Genomic DNA, 22,659 nt, shown 5'->3' with positions numbered 1-22,659 from the left:
GACGTAGTTTCTGCGCTCTTACGTCCGTAAAACTCGCAAGTGTGACGCCGGCCGTAGTCTGTAGGGAAAGTTAGAACGTTCCAGACCAGAGTCTGAGGAGGATGGAGGGTTAAAGGAGCTGTGCATGCCCTCAGAGCTGCAGCTCCCAGAAAGAGATATTGAAAGGCAGAACTGTATTGCAGCCACACAGTTTTAAGCGTGCCCTAAAAACTAATTTGTTCAGACTGGCCTACCGCCTCAACGCACTAACCTAACTATCCCTGTGTGGCCCATTCAAAATAAATAAATAAATAAAATTATTGGGTTCTCATACACTTTATGCAGTTAATGCAGTGACACCCACAGAGCCGGGTTATCTAAGACAGGGGTCCCCAACTCCAGTCCTCAAGGCCCACCAACAGGTCATGTTTTCAGGATTTCCTTTGCATTGCACAGGTGATGCAATTATTACCTGGGCAAGACTAAGGAAATCCTGAAAACATGACATGTTGGTGGGCCTTGAGGACTGGAGTTGGGGACCCCTGATCTAAGAGACCCTATAAACAGGCTCAAGTCACCAGTCATACGGGTATTATCCTATCCTATATGAGGGACAGAGAGAGCGAAACACCACATTTGTGAGACCCTTATGTGAAGCCTTAGGCAGTAAGGGACTACACCACCGCAGCGCAAGGAAGGCTACTGATTTCCACCCGGACAAGGGGACTCTGGATTTGCCTCCAAACCGGCCGGACCCTGCCTGCCCTGTGATCTGGTGTCCTGGACTGTGGATGCTGAAGTCTTCAGTAAAGGTAAAGAGACTGCAAACTTGTGTCCTCTACACACTGGGAAGCCCTGGGGACACACTTCGCCTGTGGGAAGCTATACCATCTAGCTGCCATAACATCACCCCGGCGGACCCCTTAAAGCAGCGTCGGTCACCCTGACCGAATACCACAGGTGGCGTCACGAACATTCCCCTTAAAGACCTTTCCCTTTTAGGCTGCCGTCACACTATCAGTATTTGGTCAGTATTTTACATCAGTATTTGTAGCGAAAACCAGGAGTGGGTGATAATTCAGAAGTGGTGCATATGGTTCTATTATACTTTTCCTCTGTTTGTTCCTCTCCTGGTTTTGGCTACAAATACTGATGTAAAATACTGACCAAATACTGATAGTGTGACGGCAGCCTTACACGGACGTCCCAGGGCCATGGACCGGGTCAGCCACCGTGACATCCCCCTGTGAACTGAAGGACCCGGTATTGAGTACCCCACTGCACTTGGAGGGCAATCCACCCACATTGCAGAAATTAAGCAGAATTTTCCTCATCAAAACCGGATTTCATTGCCAGGAAATCCGCTCGTGTTTTTCTACCATTTTTCACTTTTTTGCATTTTTATTGCGTATTTGTCGCGTTTATCTCATGTTTTTCATGCGTTTTTTCCATGCGTCCCAGTACATTTCTATAGCGGGGAAATCACCGCAGTTCCACAAAATTAATGATCATGCTGTATTTTTTTCCGCAATGTGTTTCCACTGAGGAAATAAACGCAGCATGAGCAGAACAATTGCAGAATGCCATTAAAAATAATTGGATGCGTTTTATAAGTGTTTTTAAGCATTTCTACAGCAGAAAAAGTGGCAAAAACGCTTAAAAAAACGCAACGTGGGCACATAGCCTTAAGCTGCTGTGTATACTCTGCACCCCCTATCTGTGGGAGTACTGTCCTTTAACTACTGTGTGTACTCTGCACCCCTGCCTGTTGGAGTACTGTCCTTTAAGCCGCTGTGTGTACTCTGTTCCCTCTGCCTGTGGGAGTACTGTCCTTTAAGCCGCTGTGTGTACTTTGCACCCCCCGCCTGTTGGAGTGCTGTCCTTTAAGCCGCTGTGTGTACTCTGCACCCCCGCCTGTTGCAGTGCTGTCCTTTAAGCCGCTGTGTGTACTCTGCACCCCCGCCTGTTGGAGTGCTGTCCTTTAAGCCACTGTGCGTACTCTGTTCCCTCTGCCTGTTGGAATACTGTCCTTTTAGCCCCTGTGTGTACTCTGCACCCCTGCCTGTTGGAGTGCTGTCCTTTAAGCCACTGTGTGTACTCTGTTCCCTCTGCCTGTTGGAATACTGTCCTTTTAGCCCCTGTGTGTACTCTGCACCCCCGCCTGTTGGAGTGCTGTCCTTTAAGCCACTGTGCGTACTCTGTTCCCTCTGCCTGTGGGAGTACTGTCCTTGCAGCCGCTGTGTGTGCTCTGTTCCCTCTGCCTGTTGGAATACTGTCCTTTTAGCCCCTGTGTGTACTCTGCACCCCTGCCTGTTGGAGTACTGTCCTTTAAGCCGCTGTGCATACTCTGTTCCCTCTGCCTGTGGGAGTACTGTCCTTTAAGCTGCTGTGTGTACTCTGCACCCCTGCCTGTGGGAGTACTGTCCTTTAAGCCGCTGTGCGTACTCTGTTCCCTCTGCCTGTGGGAGTACTGTCCTTGCAGCCGCTGTGTGTACTCTGTACCCTCTGCCTGTAGGAGTGCTGTCCTTTAAGCTGCTGTGTGTACTCTGCACCCCTGCCTGTTGGAGTGCTGTCCTTTAAGCCGCTGTGCGTACTCTGTTCCCTCTGCCTGTTGGAGTACTGTCCTTTTAACCCCTGTGTGTACTCTGCACCCCCGCCTGTGGGAGTACTGTCCTTTTAGCCCCTGTGTGTACTCTGCACCCCCGCCTGTGGGAGTACTGTCCTTTTAGCCCCTGTGTGTACTCTGTTCCCTCTGCCTGTGGGAGTACTGTCCTTGCAGCCGCTGTGTGTACTCTGTACCCTCTGCCTGTGGGAGTACTGTCCTTTAAGCTGCTGTGTGTACTCTGCACCCCTGCCTGTTGGAGTGCTGTCCTTTAAGCCGCTGTGCGTACTCTGTTCCCTCTGCCTGTTGGAGTACTGTCCTTTTAGCCCCTGTGTGTACTCTGCACCCCCGCCTGTGGGAGTACTGTCCTTTTAGCCCCTGTGTGTACTCTGCACCCCCGCCTGTGGGAGTACTGTCCTTTTAGCCCCTTTGTGTACTCTTTTCCCTCTGCCTGTGGGAGTACTGTCCTTTTAGCCCCTGTGTGTACTCTGTACCCTCTGCCTGTTGGAGTACTGTCCTTTAAGCCGCTGTGTGTACTCTGTTCCCTCTGCCTGTGGGAGTACTGTCCTTTTAGCCCCTGTGTGTACTCTGCACCCCCGCCTGTTGGAGTACTGTCCTTTTAGTCCCTGTGTGTATTCTGTTCCCTCTGCCTGTGGGAGTACTGTCCTTTTAGCCCCTGTGTGTACTCTGCACCCCCGCCTGTGGGAGTACTGTCCTTTTAGCCCCTGTGTGTACTCTGTTCCCTCTGCCTGTTGGAGTACTGTCCTTTTAGTCCCTGTGTGTACTCTGTTCCCTCTGCCTGTGGGAGTACTGTCCTTTTAGCCCCTGTGTGTACTCTGCACCCCCGCCTGTTGGAGTACTGTCCTTTTAGTCCCTGTGTGTACTCTGTTCCCTCTGCCTGTGGGAGTACTGTCCTTTTAGCCCCTGTGTGTACTCTGCACCCCCGCCTGTGGGAGTACTGTCCTTTTAGCCCCTGTGTGTACTCTGTTCCCTCTGCCTGTTGGAGTACTGTCCTTTTAGTCCCTGTGTGTACTATGTTCCCTCTGCCTGTTGGAGTACTGTCCTTTTAGTCCCTGTGTGTACTCTGTTCCCTCTGCCTGTGGGAGTACTGTCCTTTTAGCCCCTGTGTGTACTCTGCACCCCCGCCTGTTGGAGTACTGTCCTTTTAGTCCCTGTGTGTACTCTGTTCCCTCTGCCTGTGGGAGTACTGTCCTTTTAGCCCCTGTGTGTACTCTGCACCCCCGCCTGTGGGAGTACTGTCCTTTTAGCCCCTGTGTGTACTCTGTTCCCTCTGCCTGTTGGAGTACTGTCCTTTTAGTCCCTGTGTGTACTCTGTTCCCTCTGCCTGTTGGAGTACTGTCCTTTTAGTCCCTGTGTGTACTCTGCACCCCCGCCTGTGGGAGTACTGTCCTTTTAGCCCCTGTGTGTACTCTGTTCCCTCTGCCTGTTGGAGTACTGTCCTTTTAGTCCCTGTGTGTACTCTGTTCCCTCTGCCTGTTGGAGTACTGTCCTTTTAGTCCCTGTGTGTACTCTGTTCCCTCTGCCTGTTGGAGTACTGTCCTTTTAGTCCCTGTGTGTACTCTGTTCCCTCTGCCTGTGGGAGTACTGTCCTTTTAGCCCCTGTGTGTACTCTGTTCCCTCTGCCTGTGGGAGTACTGTCCTTGCAGCCGCTGTGTGTACTCAGTAGCAGCCAGTATAATGGCTAGGGACCGGCCTTGGTGCTTTATAGCAGCTGACGTGAAAGCGAGGGACCGGCAGCGGTGAGCAGTAGCAGCAAACTTAATGGCTAGGGACCCGCCTTGGCACTTTGGCGCCCTGCTCCCTCTTTTGTTGTACAGATGGGCAGTGTGACCACCACCTCTCCGATCTGCACACTTTATTCGGATGGCTTTGACTTCATGTGGGTCTAGGACCTCACCATCCCCCATTGCATCATCACATCCCTCCAGTCCATCCTTAACCCCGCTGCCCGACTTCTGTCCTCGATATTCCTCCGCTAATCCCTTCATTATTTCCCAATTGCACAAAGTATCTACTTCAAGATACTAACTGAACTACAAAGACGTTCATACTCTGCCTCCCCCACATATCTCTGATCTAATCTCCCGATATCTCCCTCCACATAATCTCTGGTCCTCCCAAGACCTCCTTCTCTCCTCCATAATTATACGTTCCTCATACAATTGCCTGCAAGACTTCTCTGAGAATTCTGTGGCCCAACACTTCTGTTTATCCCCTACATTCAGAACTTCCAACATGATCTTGAAATCCTGTGTCTTCTGAACATCCTGCAATTACCCCACTGCCACCTCACCGACACCAGAGCTGCCGCTTCACCAACACAGGAGCTGCTCTAACCCCCGAACCTGCTGTCTCCTTCCCCATTGTCCTGTAGACTGTAGCCCCGCGGGGGCCGGTCCTCTCCCCTCTGTATCTGTCTGTCTCTATTAGCTTGTTCATTGTCATTTCTATTTGTGTTCTGTATGTAACCCCTCCTTATCTACAGCACCATGGAGTCAACGGTGCTCTAAAAATAAGTAATAATAATCCTCCGTACGATGTTCCCCCCAGTCCTTTCCCTCCTTACCAGTGTACAAACGCAGAAACCCACAGCACTTGGCTCCTGTGTGTCATCATCATCATCATCATCGGAGATGTGCTGCTGTAATGACCAGAGGTCCGAATATGATCCAGTGAGTCACAAACCAAGACCAAGGCAGAAATCTCCAACGGTATTTACTCAAAGGCAAAATAATCAAGGTAATATGGAGAATATTAAGGCAGATGCACCCCAAAGATACACTAGCTCAGCAGCAGCTGAAATCACTGTGCCACTCCAAGGTCTCCTGAGAACTGTATACTACAACAGACTAGTAAGAAATTTACCTAACAGGCAACTAAAAACAGGAACAAGTGTAAATTGAATGTAGTGTTATTAAGGGAGCCCCTGGAATGGCACATTGAGTATAACTTACACAACTCTAATATAAGATACACCTCTAAAGTAACAACTTAACACTCTGAGCAGAGATACCCGGGTATCTATAACTATGGTACCGTATCCTGAGATAGATTTCCTCTCAGGCAGGAATCCGCACAGGCTGTAGCCAGTCCATATCTTCAGCGCCAATAAGTTACAGCAAGCTCCTCTTGTCTTGTCGGCCGATGCCGAGCCCAAACACCGGGGACTTAGTTAGTGGTCTCACGATGTAGTCTCTGCTTCTGTAGCTCCTAGGAATGCTTCCACGACAATCCGTCCGTCTCTGTATCAGCCGTCTGTCCAGACTTGTTTCTCCACTCAATGCACAGGGAATCCACAGACTTCCAAATTCGTACTGGGTTCTTAGTAAAGTCTCAGTCTTTTCTTAGATAAAGGGTTAGCTCTTCTCCAGGAAACGTTAGCAACACAAGTCTCTCACAGAGTTAAACAAAAGGTTAGCTCTTCTCCAGGGGAACGTTAGCAACAAAAAGTCTCTCAAAAGCTTCTTTTCCTCCAAAAACACTTGCAGTAAATCCACATACAGTCTCTTTTTTTAAGATCTCACAGCAGCTTCTCCTTTGCTTCCCGCCTTTTCTCTCTCAGCTCTCACTTCCTAGTTTCACTTCACACACGAGACACTGGACCCCACCCCCCAGCACACATTGTCTCTGGGAGTTTTGCACTGTCTGTCTTCTGCTGCAACAGGCAAAAACCACAGGGTCCTAGTGCCCTCTCAGTGGGACTACAGTTCACCCTCTTACATGCCACCCCACTAGAGGTTGGCGTCCTCGACATACCTCCCCACTCAAATTCATCTTGAGCATATCGCTGAGGCGGTATTCCTGCCGTAGATCGTGTAGTTCTCCTGAGTCCTACATCAACAGGTGCGACCTTAGAGGGAGCTAGAGTCTCTTCCGTGGTCGTGTTAGTGGGCGTAAGTGGAGTTGTCTCCTCCTGCGGCTCGATGTCCTGTGATACAGCGTCAGGACCAAGCAGTTGACCTGATGCACTCTCCTCAACAACATCCTCCATATCCCCAACATTCTCATCACCCGAGGCCAGATCGGTCACAGGGGGCAAATAAGCAGGCGCAGGAGTAAGCACACCATCAAACTCAAGATCATTCAGAGCTTCCGCCCCTTTAAACATGGCCTCTGGCTCTAGGGGGGTAGGCGCCGAATCTTCAAACCAGCACCGCTGTAACATGTTACGATGCAAATTACGGGTTGGCCCCCCTGTCCCCACCGGTTCGACCTCGTACACTGGAATCTCAGGGTTCACCTGTTTTTTTATCAGATACGGTATCGCCTCCCATCGGTCACTCAGCTTTCCTGACCGTCGTTTTGTCCTCACCAACACTCTGTCTCCCGGAGAGAACAGCTCTGTTTGTACAGGTCGCGTGTCCTTATGGACCACCTGGCGAAGGCGGTCGCCCACCATCTGATGCACCACCCTCAACCGCCGCCGATGCTCTCGTACCCACTCGGATGCAGTCCGAAGGGGGGCGGAGGAGGGATCTGGCATGTTCAAATCCTCAATGTCTCGGCCAGGTCTACCAAACATCAACATGTGTGGTGAGTAACCAGTAGTACTGTGCACCCTGTTATTGTAAGCCCACATCAATTCGGGGAGAGTCTGTTGCTGACTCTCTAAGGACCTCAACATTTGCAACAGGGTCCGATTAAAACGCTCACACGCCCCGTTACCCTGAGGGTGGTAAGGCGTTGTTCTCGACTGCTCGATACCATAGAGCTGGTGCAACTCTTTCATCAGCGTCCCCTGAAAGCAGGCCCCTTGATCTGAATGTATTCTCTGCGGACACCCGAACACTTGGAAGAAATGTCGGCACACTGCCTCAGCCGCCGACTTGGCCGTCTGATCTCTTGTCGGCACCGCTACAGCATACTTGGTAAAGTGATCTGTCATCACCAGGCAATAGTCGTACCCTGACGTAGAGTACCCTATCAACACGTAGTCAATCATAAGTAGTTCCAGTGGAGCTGAAGTCTTAATAGACTGTGTGGGAGCCCGCTGCTCAGGGCTTTTGTTGAGCCCACAAATTCGGCACTGCCGACACGCGTCGGCCACCATCCCTCCCAACTCAGGGCAGTAGAGGACTCGCTGCAACCACTGAAGTGTCTTTTCACTTCCAAAATGGGCCCTCTTCTCATGCGCCTCACGAGCGACCACTGGCCCCATCCCCACAGGAATTATCAGTTGGTACCGATGCTACAGCTCCGATGGCAGGTACACCTTACGATACAAAAGACCTTGTTCCACACACAATTTATCCCATTGTCGAAGGAGTTTCATTCCTTCCATGGACAACTGAGCCTTGTCCTCTGCACTGGGCCAGGCCTTGTTTTGTACCCAACGGCGCACAAGTGCAACGTCCGGACACTCATCCTGGACTCTTGTCCAATCTGAGGGTGTTTTACCCAGGACACAGGGCATCCCGGTGGCCACCCCACTTGAGTGTACCACACTTTGGAAGATAGGTATTTGCCCCAAAGCTGGAGTTTCAGTATCCTCAAGTTGTTCGTCAACATCTTCCCCAGATGACCCAAGGGGCACTCTTGACAATGCATCTGCATTGCCGTTCTCTCGACCAGAGCGAAATTTAATGCGGTAATTGAACTTGGCCAGTCTGGCAACCCACCGCTGCTCCAACGCCCCCAGTTTTGCATTCTCTAAGTGAGCTAGCGGGTTGTTATCTGTCATGACTAGCACCTCAGCTCCTGTTAGATACTCGGCGAAGCGTTCTGTCATTGCCCACACCAGGGCCAGCAATTCCAGCCGGAATGAGCTGTAGTTAGCCGGATTTCGCTCGGAGTCTCTTAAAGATCTGCTGCCATAAGAAATCACTCGTTCTCGGCCGTCCTGCACCTGTGCTAGTACTGCCCCCAACCCATGAAGACTACCATCGGTATACAACAAAAAAGGGGTGTCAAACCGGGCGTAGGCCAGCAATGGGGCACTCGTTAGGGCGGTTTTCACTCCATCAAATGCCTTTTTCTGTAGGGGCCCCCATGGAATGGGGCGATTTCGAGGACCCAGCGCTGTCCCTCTCAAAAGTTCATTCAAGGGACTCACCACTTGTGAGAATTTAGGCACAAACCGCCGATAGTTTCCTGCTAGGCCCAGGAAGGCCCGCACTTCTCGCAGGTCACAAGGAGGTGGCCACTCTTGTACCGCCTTAATCTTACTGGCTAAAGGTAGTACCCCATCCGGGGTCACCAGATGCCCCAAATATTCAATCTGGTTTCGTAACAGTTGACATTTTTTTGGCTTTATTTTCAGGCCGTAGCTCTTGTGCCGCCGGAGAACTTGACGCAGCTTCTCCAGATGATCTTCAAATGAGGTTCCGAACACCACAATGTCGTCTAGATATATCAGGACTGATTCAAAATTTAGATCGCCCAAGCAATGTTCCATCAGGCGTTGGAAGGTTCCCGGGGCGGTAGCGAGGCCAAAGGGCATCCGGTTGAACTCAAAGAGCCCCATTGGCAAGACAAACGCCGTCTTGGCCCGATCTTTTTCAGCCATTGGGACCTGCCAGTACCTGCTTGCCAAATCCAACATTGAGAAATACTTGGCCCGACCCAGGGCCGACAGGGATTCTTCAATACGGGGTAAAGGATATGCGTCCCGTACGGTGTGGGCATTCAATTTCCGATAGTCCACACAAAATCGGAGTGTCCCATCCTTCTTGCGGACCAAAACTACAGGGGCCGCCCAGGGACTCCGGCTCTCTCGGATCACTTGGTTGTCCAGCATACTGGCCACCATGCTCTTCACCTCTTGATAGAGCGCCGGAGGAATTTGACGATATCTTTCTCTAATGGGTGGAGTATCCCCCATTGGAATCTCATGCTCAATCGTCTGGGTACACCCGAAGTCCTCTCCATGTCGGGAAAAGGTCTCTTGATGTTCCCACAAAACTCTCTCCAACTGCTCCAACTGCACGGGGGTCAGCTTCTCCCGATCCACTCCCATCTGTTCCATGATCACATGAACATTCCATTCCTCCGTAGGAGGTTCAGTCCGGCCTACCTCGACCGCGAATGTCCAGGATGACTGTTGGTCTGGTCGCAATTCGAACCCTGCATTTTCCGGCACCTTCTCTGCCGGCACGAACAGTTCAGCCAGTATGGTCCCAGCGGGAATTGCAACAGCTTCATCCAAAACATTGATGCATCGGACCGGCACTCGTCCATTCTTCACAATCGCCAAAGACCGGGCCACATGTACCTTGGCAAATGAGGAACCCTCTCGGGCGGGCTCAAGTAGCACTTCAAGCCCATTCAATCTCTGTGCAGCTCCCACAGGCAGCATTAAGAGTTCCTCTTGTCTGGGTCCCAGCAGGATCGGGGCCCTCGAAGTCACTCGGACCCGGCCCACCCGGCCACCTGGAACCGCACTTTTCAGCAAGTCGCAACTCAGCACTAGACGGTGTAGAATTCTCTGTGTGGGTCGGTGTCTTGTCGCACGGGCCCAGTATCGGGGTCCTTCACTGGCATACATCTGGTGATTCAAATCTCGCAGCACGTTCATTCCGAGCGTCACTTCCATCCCTCTTCTAGGGGGGTGATCCACCAGTACTACCCCTTTCTGCCCCAGCTCTTGACCAAACATTTTTAGTTGCATCCACACGATCCCTTTGACTGACAATTGACCATTATTTGCGGCGGTCAGTCGTATCACTCGGCCATCCTCTGGAATCACTAGTCGACTGAAGTATCTCTCATATACTTCTAGAGGCATTATAGTACATTCGGATCCCGTGTCAACCAAGCACCTCATCTTCCGCCCTTCAAACTCTGCTTCTATCACTGGACTACATGCAAACAAATCTTGTTCATTCCGTCGAGGGCTTTGTGTGGGTGGGGCCGCTACTGCTTGCCCTGTCATGGCAGCGGCCGGAAGTTTAAAGCTGGCGACGTGGTTTCTGGGGCTGTAAGCGCCCGGCAGTAACGCGAGATGTGTCCCTGGCGGCCACACTTCCAGCAGGTGATTGTTCCTCGTGGGCGAGGGCTTGACTCATTCTGATAGGACGACCTGGCTATTTGCGGGGTCACCGTTCCAGGGGGTGGGGCAGGAGGTTCCCGTGAGGGGGTAGAGGCGGGATCAACTGTCAGTTGAGACAATTTCAGCTTCAACTCCTTCACCTCAGCACGCAAAGCTTGTACCACGCTTACCAGCCCCTCTCCCCCCGACCCTGATGACCCACCTTCCTCCAGCTGGGCACTGTTCACTGACCCCTCGGGAACATAGGCTGATTTCTCTTCCCTTTCCACTGCAGCTCGGTAAATCTGCCAGAAAGATAACTCTGGTGCAACCCGGGCCATTTCCAACAGTTTGTCCCGGAGAAGTCTATTGGCTAAACCGGTGATGAATTGGTCCCGGAGCAAGCGGTCTACCTCCCGGAATGCCCCCATGGCCCCCGGGTCTAGTCGCTGCATCTCATTCAACATCTCTTGTAAAATATTAGAGTACTGCATCAGGGACTCACACTCTCTCTGGGGACGATTAAAGAATAGGGACCGAAGCTGGGCCACACGCGCTCGGCCCCCCAAACTCCCCTCTAACAGTTCCAAAATCTTTTCTAATGTATCCCTCTCTGATTCTGGGCGCACCATCACCATACGCCTAATATCACCCTCCAGTGCATTTAATGCCAGCTCAGCGCGTAACGCGGGGGTCAAATTACACATGCGCAGAATACTCCGGATTCTCTCAGCCCAATCTTGCAACGCCATATTGCGCCCATCGTATTTCGGCATGTGCTGAAGTAAAGCTCCTACAGGCACATACCCTCCCGGAGTCGCAGCGGCTGCCAGGGGAACCCCAACCCCCGAGGAGGATGCGGATACAGCGGGGTCATTTCCACCCTCGCCCTCGTCCATGACAAACACTGGATCCTGCCGACTACGCCAAAAATGTAATGACCAGAGGTCCGAATAAGATCCAGTGAGTCACAAACCAAGACCAAGGCAGAAATCTCCAACGGTATTTACTCAAAGGCAAATTAATCAAGGTAATATGGAGAATATTAAGGCAGATGCACCCCAAAGATACACTAGCTCAGCAGCAGCTGAAATCACTGTGCCACTCCAAGGTCTCCTGAGAACTGTATACTACAACAGACTAGTAAGAAATTTACCTAACAGGCAACTAAAAACAGGAACAAGTGTTAAATTGAATGTAGTGTTATTAAGGGAGCCCCTGGAATGGCACATTGAGTATAACTTACACAACTCTAATATAAGATACACCTCTAAAGTAAAAACTTAACACTCTGAGCAGAGATACCCGGGTATCTATAACTATGGTACCGTATCCTGAGATGGATTTCCTCTCAGGGAGGAATCCGCACAGGCTGTAGCCAGTCCATATCTTCAGCGCCAATAAGTTACAGCAAGCTCCTCTTGTCTTGTCGGCCGATGCCGAGCCCAAACGCCGGGGACTTAGTTAGTGGTCTCACGATGTAGTCTCTGCTTCTGTAGCTCCTAGGAATGCTTCCACGACAATCCGTCCGTCTCTGTATCAGCCGTCTGTCCAGACTTGTTTCTCCACTCAATGCACAGGGAATCCACAGACTTCCAAATTCGTACTGGGTTCTTAGTAAAGTCTCAGTCTTTTCTTAGATAAAGGGTTAGCTCCTCTCCAGGAAACGTTAGCAACACAAGTCTCTCACAGAGTTAAACAAAAGGTTAGCTCTTCTCCAGGGGAACGTTAGCAACAAAAAGTCTCTCAAAAGCTTCTTTTCCTCCAAAAACACTTGCAGTAAATCCACACACAGTCTCTTTTTTTAAGATCTCACAGCAGCTTCTCCTTTGCTTCCCACCTTTTCTCTCTCAGCTCTCACTTCCTAGTTTCACTTCACACACGAGACACTGGACCCCACCCCCCAGCACACATTGTCTCTGGGAGTTTTGCACTGTCTGTCTTCTGCTGCAACAGGCAAAAACCACAGGGTCCTAGTGCCCTCTCAGTGGGACTACAGTTCACCCTCTTACACTGCGGTGGTACCTGGACCGTTTGCACAACTCTTCACCACGTTCTCATTCTCCAACACAACAAGTGATTGGACATCAGTGCACTCAAGTTCTTCCAATTGTTGGCCAGGGCCAGGTGGACGGACCACAGAACCACAGGCGGCAGAGTCAGCAAAAAGCAGGAGTGACTGCTGCATGACTTGGGGCTCAGACTGCTTCCCTGATTTGCAAGGGGGAGAGGTGGAAGACAGATGCCCATGGGCCGCAGGTGCAAAATCTGCGTTTTCAGCAGGGGACCAGGTAGAAGACAAAGCAAAACAACTGAAGGCACTCTCAGCCATCCAATCCACTTGTCCTGGTCTCACTTTTCACCCAGCTGTACGAAATTAAGCAGAACACCCTGTCGCCCGCGTGCACCAGAGGACGGTGTTTCATTTGGGCGCATGGCAGGCAGGACTGTGGAGTCGGTAAACCAAACCTCCCTAACTCCTGACTCCACAGCACTGGTCACTACTGAGCATGTGCATAAAGTGCAGCACAGATTCATCTCCACCAAAAGCCGAGATCCTGAGATCAAGAGCAGAACAGACATTTATAGGACATTTCAGAACTTCCCTAATTATTATGAAAACATTTACAACCAATCCTGCACTGAATTCCTGCACCCATTGTGTTATATATTTCAGGACTCAGAGTCGGTCCATTTTATACAGAGTCCACCAAAATGGACTCCGACTCCACAGCCCTGGTAGCATTCACAGATGGACCGCGTCCTCTTTCTCTGCAGCACCAACATGGTCACGTCCCTTATTTGATGTTCTCCTCATTGCTCGAGTCTCAACCCAAAAGAGTGCAGAGAATTAAATGGCCTGAGACTACGGCCAGCAGATTATTGCCCGTCCTGTTTTCAGAGTAGCCCCCTGAAAACCACACACAAAAAATAAACAAAACACAGCGTTGGCTTCCTCCATCTCCTACACCTCTTCCACCTCCACCTCTGCCTCCTCCTCGAATTGGACTTAGGCCTCCTAGATTCTAGATTGTTATTTATTTATTTTTTTTATTCTATGTTTTTTTTAAGTCAATTCCGTAACAAAAACAAACACAAAACAGAGTTGGCTACCCCCTCCCCTGTCTCTTCCACCCACACCCCCACGTCCACCTCCTCTTGGACCTCCGTCTCCTGGTTCAAGATTATTATCTTTTCCTTTTTTTAATCCTGTGTTATTTTAAAACATTTTCATTTCCACAACTGTCCTGCTCTTACCCCCACTTTGCTTCCTTTTGCAGCTCTATAGCCCTGACTACAGTACGACCATTTTACAGCCATTTTAAAGCACCAAAGTTCAGGTCCCCATTGACTTCTATTGGGTTCAGGTCCGGGGTCAAGTTCGAGGTCAAGTTCAGACACAAAACCTAACTTTTTACTGCATGTTCGGCGAACTTGGTGAACCCGAACATCTACGGGTTCACTCATGAATAATGGAGCTTTGTAATAATGATGTATCCTAAAAACTTCTATTCAATACTCATAAAATATGAGTCTGTGAATTATTTCTGACATTGTTCATTTGTTAAAAAAAATTGGATTGTAACCAAATAAAAACTCCAAAATGTCAATAACAGCAACAATACCAGGACCAAATGTAATTATCATGTACTACTGTAGCCATCCCTCCCTGACATTAGGAAGAGGATTACAGTATATCACTTATTCTGCTAAATACCTGCTTTACCTATATAAAACTATAATACTGCTCCTATGTACAAGAATATAACTAGTATAATATTGCTCCTATGTACAAGAATATAACTACTATAATACTGCCCCTATGTACAAGAATATAACTACTATAATACTGCTCCTATGTACAAGACTATAACTACTATAATACTGCTCCTATGTACAAGAATATAACTACTATAATACTGCTCCTATGTACAAGAATATAACTACTATAATACTGCTCCTATGTACAAGAATATAACTACTATAATACTGCCCCTGTGTACAAGAATATAACTACTATAATACTGCTCCTATGTACAGGAATATAACTACTATAATACTGCCCCTATGTACAAGAATATAACTACTATAATACTGCTCCTATGTACAAGACTATAACTACTATAATACTGCTCCCTATGTACAAGAATATAACTACTATAATACTGCTCCCTATGTACAAGAATATAACTACTATAATACTGCTCCTATGTACAATATAACTACTATAATACTGCCCCTATGTACAAGAATATAACTACTATAATACTGCTCCTATGTACAAGAATATACCTACTATAATACTGCTCCTATGTACAAGAATATAACTACTATAATACTGCCCCCTATGTACAAGAATATAACTACTATAATTCTGCCCCTATGTACAAGAATATAACTATTATAATACTGCCCCCTATGTACAAGAATATAACTACTATAATACTGCCCCCTATGTACAGGAATATAACTATAATACTGCCCCCTATGTACAAGAATATAACTACTATAATACTGCTCCTATGTACAAGAATATAACTACTATAATACTGCCCCTATGTACAAGAATATAACTATTATAATACTGCCCCCTATGTACAAGAATATTACTATTATAATACTGCCCCCTATGTACAAGAATATAACTACTATAATACTGCCCCTATATACAGCAATATAACTACTATAATACTGCTCCTATGTACAAGAATATAACTACTATAATACTGCTCCTATATACAAGAATATAACTACTATAATACTGCTCCTATGTACAAGAATATAACTACTATAATACTGCTCCCTATGTACAAGAATATAACTACTATAATACTGCCCCCTATGTACAAGAATATTACTATTATAATACTGCCCCCTATGTACAAGAATATAACTATTATAATACTGCCCCCTATGTACAAGAATATTACTATTATAATACTGCCCCCTATGTACAAGAATATAACTACTATAATACTGCCCCTATATACAGCAATATAACTACTATAATACTGCTCCTATGTACAAGAATATAACTACTATAATACTGCTCCTATGTACAATAATATAACTACTATAATACTGCTCCTATGTACAAGAATATAACTACTATAATACTGCCCCTATGTACAAGAATATAACTACTATAATACTGCTCCTATGTACAAGAATATAACTACTATAATACTGCTCCTATGTAATGGAATATAACTACTATAATACTGCTCCTATGTACAAGAATATAACTACTATAATACTGCTCCTATGTAATGGAATATAACTACTATAATACTGCCCCTATAGAAAAAAAAATGAAATAAAATGTTTTGTGAGCACTGTGATGGTGTGATATGCTATGTGGGTATCATTTTTGTGTATATTTCGATTTTACTTTATTTTCATGGTGTTCTCTTGTAGGATGAGTTATTTGCTAATTGATGAATGGCTGTTGCTGCCATCTGATATCAGCCCCCACAGTATTGTTTGCTAATATGCTAATGACATGTTGACCTAGCTTGGTGAAACAATGAGCCCCTGAGACCTTCCCCCTCCTGACCTGTGAATGAGGAGGGGGACTTGTAAATATCAGGGAGGTGAGACACAGATCAGTCCTGTGTGGAATGATGATGTGAACACAGAACCTCAGAGAGAAAGAAGAGTATATGGACTATGTTGTCCTATGTCTGCTGGATTGTTGGACTTTTATCCTGTTACTGAACTGCATTCGTGTTCTGGACTATTTTATCCTTTGTGTGGTGGATCGTGTATTGACCTTTCGTTTTGTTTTTTTTTGTTTTTTTTTAGTAAACACTCAACACTCTTTGCTGGCTCTGTTGATTGTGTGGTACCGGAGAAGGACCCCTTGGCAAGAACTATCGACAATTATCCTAATTTTTAATTGTACTAACACACTAGATCCACTTTTAATTCTATAGTTTATTCTAGTGACCTGTAGATGTCGCTCTTTCTGCAACTGTCTGTGTAGGAACCTGTCCATTGGTCAGTCTGAAAGTGCCTGTGTACAGAGATAGATAGATGATAGATAGATGATAGATAGATAATAGATAGATAGATAATAGATAGATAGATAGATAATAGATAGATAGATAATAGATAGATAGATAGATAATAGATAGATAATAGATAGATAATATCATTACTAGTGATCTGAGTGTGACCTACCTGTGATGTTTAGTGCCCCGGACAGCACTTCGCAGTACCTCTCCAGTAGAGCGGTGAGGGACAGGTTCTCGGAGCTTGTGCACTGAATCACCGCCTAAAGGGAAGAAGAAATTAATTAAATGGAGAAGTATAATTTGGGTAAACGTGAGAAATTCCCAAACGCTTCATAATTTTCGATACTTTCATACAATGTAAAGTACAAATAGTCGAGTGGACGAGCAGTGGACGAGCAGTGGACGTGCAGTGGACGAGCAGTGGACGAGCAGTGGACGAGCAGTGGACGAGCAATCTACTGGAGATTCGGGGCACCAATGCTACATCTGTATCTGGGCTCCGCACCTTCCATGTGTTATTTATACTATTATTAATTATGTGTAAGAAGAAGCTCTGAGCCCCTCAAACCGCTGAGCCCCCTGGGCGTCTGTTACCTCCGCACCCCCTATATCCCCTGCAGGAAAGTGTGCAGGTCAGTGACCAAACAAGTTGTCTCTTTTGACCTGATCTTGCCTGACAATGTTACATTTTCATGTCTTTGTTTATGAAGAGCAGCTCTGGAGCGCAAAATTCTGCAATTAGAGGAAGAACTTTGATGACAGCATGGACGTTTTATTACTTGGATCTGCGTATGTTTCACTTTTCTGCACCTTTATTCCGTCATCTAATCAGTGGGTTTCTTGCACTGCTGACTGGAGCTTGTTTTGGGGGATTTTGGGGGTCCTCTATGAATCTTTGACCCTGGATGGGGAATTTGACGGAGATTCGAATACTCCTCAGATATTTAATTCCTGAAGTTATTTTGGCTGCATGGGTCAGAAATTGGAGCATGCAGCCCCCTCCATGCTACTACTCCCCCACCATCCCCACCACCACGACTACTCCTGCCCCCAGCACACAATGTCAGGCATTCCCGCCCCGGACTCGGCTGCGGCATTTGTTTCCAGTAGCAGCTTCGGATTCCGCGCCGGGAGGGTTTAATCACACTTGTCAGCGGGACCCCCTGGGATGGTGCCAGTCCATTTATATCCCAGGATCAGAGGGGCTGATAGTGATACTGACCCCATGACACACACATGGCGCACGTCCCGCTGTCTGGGGATGATATATACGTTTATTTATATGGCATATCCTGACAGCAACGTATCGGAATAATACGCCGCCTGCGTCTACTGCGATGGGCCAGAGCCGTGTTTAGCCCGATGAAGGCGGCTCAGGTTTCCACACTTATGTTGCCCGTGCACCTCCAAAATCTTATGACAGCTGATAAAAGGGTTTATCCTTTAAAACACCTCTAGGAAGGCATCCGGATGTAGCAGAGCCGAGTTTGTCATTTGCAGCTGCATCGTTATTAATTAATGACTTAGATAAATGATGCATAGAAATCCACTAACGGACACACTTGGCTCTGCTACACCTGTGTACGTGTCTGATGGATGAGGTCAATGGGTTCTCCATCCTGAAAGTTTTCTAAAGTTTTGTATTCTAAAGAGATTCAAAACTTTATGAAGTTATTAATAATAATAATGTCTGTAAAGCGCCGCGGAATATGTTGGCGCTATATAAATAAAGAAATTATTATTATTAATGTGGGATCCCTTGGGGAAAGTTTTTTAAAGGGAGGTGCCCTTTAAAGACCACTTTTTTTTCTAATTAAAGTTTGGCACACAATGAGTTGGTCACAGCTGGTTTTTCATTTTCCTGGTAGCGGCCACTACAGGTGAACTGTTGTATTACATGCTGGCTATAGAATTAAATGGACACCCATAATAATAATAATAATAATAATAATTTTATTTCTATAGCGCCAACATATTCCGCAGCACTTTACATTTTAAGCCATGAGCTTCAAGTTACGTCACTGGCTGTATCCATTAATGTTTGAAGATTTTTTTTTCCTAGAGACTTGAGAAAAAAAGGGCTCCAAAACCTTACTACAAAATGAATGTTGCCCGCATCTCATCTGCACTTCTTCCTTAACACGTGGCATCAACATTGAGAGAGAAGAAATAAAGTAATCAAATGAAAATAAATACAAAATGTTGCAATAAATGTAAATAAATAAAATAATTCTAAGCAAAAAATGACTATAAACTCAATGATTAAATATAAATAAAATGAACAAAAAAAAAAAAAAACCTAATAAATCGAAAGTATATAAATGCATTGAACTAATTTACAGACTATAAAGTTTGCAAGGGGGAATCCAGCCATAAAAAAAGTCCCCCCCACTGATTTCTATAGCATGTGATTGCTGCAGTCAATCCCCGATTGGCTACAGCGGTCATGAAGCTTGAAAAGCGTGTGATCAGCTGCAGTGAAGTACAGAGACCAGTAGGAGGCCAGGAGATTATAGATCTGGAGTGACGGTGACACGTAAGGTGAAAATTATATAATTATTATTATTATTATTATTAATTCTAAGCTGTCTTTAAAGTGAATAAATAATAACTGAATATAACAAAAAATAAGATACATTTACAAAATGTAACAAATATGTAAATTGAAATAGTATTAGGAAAACTTTTCCCAAGAGTTAGAAAATTCTATAACATAAAAACCATCAGTTCCAGGATGTGATAAGACGACTGGGGGTCTTTTAGTATTTTATGCCATCATCTCCTGTTGGGCAGAAAAATCTTTAAAAAAACACATAAATTAAATATAATAATTGAAGAAGACAAAAGAAACCATTTACAAAATTAAAGTAAAATCCTAAAATATATAATTAAATAAACATAAATAACAGTCGATAATTGGTGTCTGTCCGTTTCCCGGGATATCCTGGATGCACGCACCTAATTTCTGGACCTCGTGAACGCGGCGTGCTTGCTACGTGCTGTATATGTGTCGCGCCTGGAGATTTGAGCTTTGTTGCTGCGCTCCCCTCCCCCACCGCACCGATATATTTATATATATTCAGCGACATCAAGCTTATTACCCGGAAAATACAGAAAGGTGTTAATGGATTGATCTAATCCCCCGGCGCCTGGAACAGATGCATCGCGGAGCCGCTGACATTTGCACGACGCTAATAAACGATAGAGATCCGAATTTAAGATGCAAATTCTTGATGTCGCTCCGTTTGTGAATCTCTTTGAAGCTCCTTTCTGTTAAGATCTCGGCGCGCTTAAGATTTGCTGTAATAACAGGTGCACCTCGGGGAAAACGAATCCGACAGCGTATATGGCGTCGTCCTATATCGTCCATCTGCAAAGATTTGGAATTAAAGGGGTTGTGCGGGATTTAAAAAAAAAATAAAATCCTTCCTGAAATAGCGCCACACCTGTGTACAGGTTGGGTGTGGTACTGCATCTTAGCACAATGATGATCCGTGGTCTATAGCTTCCACATTATGTGTGCACCATTGTTGGGGATCAATAGAACGTTTCAGATAATGTTTCTTTTTAAAAAATCTGTGCGTTCCCTTTAAAGGACGCTATCGAGGACATATTTTTGATATTTTTGATTCGGTGCGTGGTCGTAAATCAGCACAAAAGGAAGACAGAAAAGTCAGAAGGCGCTCACTGACATATTCTCAGTTAACTCAATGTGCAATAATCAATGTGCAGGGCAGCAAAAAGCTTTTAAAAGCCAAACGGTGCAACATTTTCAGCTAAACCTAATTGTATCGATTTTAATCACGTCTATAATATTTATGACTTCGTTATCCACAGTGGCGGATCTCCAGGGTAACGCCATGGCGCTGCTCACGGTGACACTTGGGAACGTCACAGACCGCGGTGGTAAATATTTCATTGTTTGATCGCGACCTTCTAACTTTTGGGATTTTGCTGGGAATCACACATGTAATATGTTTACATTTATTCTTAGTACTGGAAGAAATTGTTTCCCTCCGGCGATAAATTCCACAGGATTCCATGTGAAGGGGAAGAAATAACAAGCGAACTGCAGAGACCAAAACTTGACATTAACGTACAAAGTGAATTCTGGGATTAATTAACGCATTTTATAAATAAAAGAATTCCAAAAATATAGTCGTTAATACCGGATGATGGGGCCATTATATGACAGTGATATTACGCTGATACATTCCCAAGTTACTCCATCCATCAATCGTACTGTATCATTCTGTATAAAATTACACGACATGAAGTCAACACATAGTGAATCCCCCACACACAGTACGGAGACCCCCATTCATTAGATTATCGACTAATTTTGTAAAAAAAAATGTGACAGATTCAGTCAACTTTTATCTAATGTGTATGGCCAGCTAAAGAATCCCTGGATTCACTTATAGCAAATCAAAGATCACTGGTTAGGTGTTGTGAATTCTGTTGTCAAGCTCCCTCCTGTGGTCATGAATGGTACTTCGGCTGGTTCTGTCCATGGGCTTCCTCTGGTAGTTGTGAGTGGGGCTGCGGCTTCTGAGTTTCCTTCCACAGGTGACGAGGTTAATTCTTTAGCTGGCTGCTCTATTTAACTCCACTTAGATCATTGCTCCATGCTACCTGTCAATGTTCCAGTATTGGTCTAGTTCACTCCTGGATCGTTCTTGTGACCTGTCTTCCCAGCAGAAGCTTATTATCAGTAAGGGTACGTTCACACTAGCGTTGTGCTAGTGTGCGTCGGCGCCGCGTCGGGCGACGCACGCGTCATGCGCCCCTATGTTTAACATGGCGGACGCATGCGTTTTTGCTTGTTGCGTTTTGCGACAAATGCGTCTTTTTTGCCGCAAGCATCGGCAAAAAAAACGCACGCGTCGCAAAACGCAGCGTTTTTGCGTGCGTTTTGCCGCGTTTTTCGTTGCGTTGTGCGTCGCGTTGCCGACGCAGCGGCGCACAACGCTAGTCTGAACGTAGCCTAACTATCAGGTCATTCCGTGTGCTCTTAACCACCAGGTCCATTATTGTCCTAACCACCAGGTCATAACAGTACAGGTGGCCCAAAGTATTAATGCATCTCAATAGAGGGATAAGAGAAGTTCTGAGACCATTTTTTTTTCTTTGCAGTGTGTTTTGTCTCTCTTTTCCCCTTTACCTCTGGGTGGTTCAGGATACAGGTGTAGATATGGACATTCAAGGTCTGTCCTCTTGTATGGATAATCTCACTGCAAGGGTACAAAACATTCAAGATTTTGTGGTTCAGAATCCGATGTCAGAGCCTAGGATTCCTATTCCTGATTTGTTTTTTGGGGATAGATCTAAGTTTCTGAATTTCAAAAATAATTGTAAATTGTTTCTTGCTTTGAAACCTTGCTCCTCAGGTGACCCTGTTCAACAAGTGAAAATCATTATTTCTTTGTTGCGTGGTGACCCTCAAGACTGGGCATTTTCCCTTGCGCCAGGAGATCCGGCATTGCGTGATGTTGATGCATTTTTTCTGGCGCTTGGATTGCTTTATGATGAACCAAATTCCGTGGATCAGGCAGAGAAAATCTTGCTGGCTTTGTGTCAGGGTCAGGATGAAGCGGAGGTATATTGTCAGAAGTTTAGAAAATGGTCTGTGCTCACTCAGTGGAATGAATGTGCCCTGGCAGCAATCTTCAGAAAGGGTCTCTCTGAAGCCCTTAAGGATGTCATGGTGGGATTTCCCATGCCTGCTGGTCTGAATGAGTCTATGTCTTTGGCCATTCAGATCGATCGGCGCTTGCGTGAGCGTAAAGCTGTGCACCATTTGGCGGTATTCTCTGTGCATAGGCCTGAGCCTATGCAATGTGATAGGACTTTGACCAGAGCTGAACGGCAAGAACACAGACGTCGGAATGGGCTATGTTTTTACTGTGGTGATTCCACTCATGCTATCTCCGATTGTCCTAAGCGCACTAAGCGGTTCGCTAGGTCTGCCACCATTGGTACGGTACAGTCTAAATTTCTTTTGTCCGTTACTCTGATTTGCTCTTTGTCGTCCTATTCTGTTATGGCATTTGTGGATTCAGGCGCTGCCCTGA

At 46.4% G+C, this 22,659-nt stretch overlaps 1 protein-coding gene across 1 annotated transcript in view; it reads right to left on the bottom strand.

The window, feature by feature from the left end:
• Nucleotides 1-22,659, bottom strand: part of CRHR2 (corticotropin releasing hormone receptor 2) — a 280,374-nt gene that overhangs the window by 218,423 nt on the left and 39,292 nt on the right. Inside the window, exon 2 of the mRNA XM_069729278.1 lies at nt 16,752-16,845. Coding sequence (XP_069585379.1) covers nt 16,752-16,845 — 94 coding nt within the window. The remainder of the gene's footprint in view (nt 1-16,751; nt 16,846-22,659) is intronic.

The sequence above is a fragment of the Ranitomeya imitator genome, chromosome 6 (genome assembly GCF_032444005.1).
Source record: "Ranitomeya imitator isolate aRanImi1 chromosome 6, aRanImi1.pri, whole genome shotgun sequence".
In the NCBI taxonomy this organism is placed as follows: domain Eukaryota; kingdom Metazoa; phylum Chordata; class Amphibia; order Anura; family Dendrobatidae; genus Ranitomeya; species Ranitomeya imitator.
The sequence above is the reverse complement of the archived record's forward strand: the minus strand, read 5'-3'. Positions and strand labels throughout refer to the sequence as shown.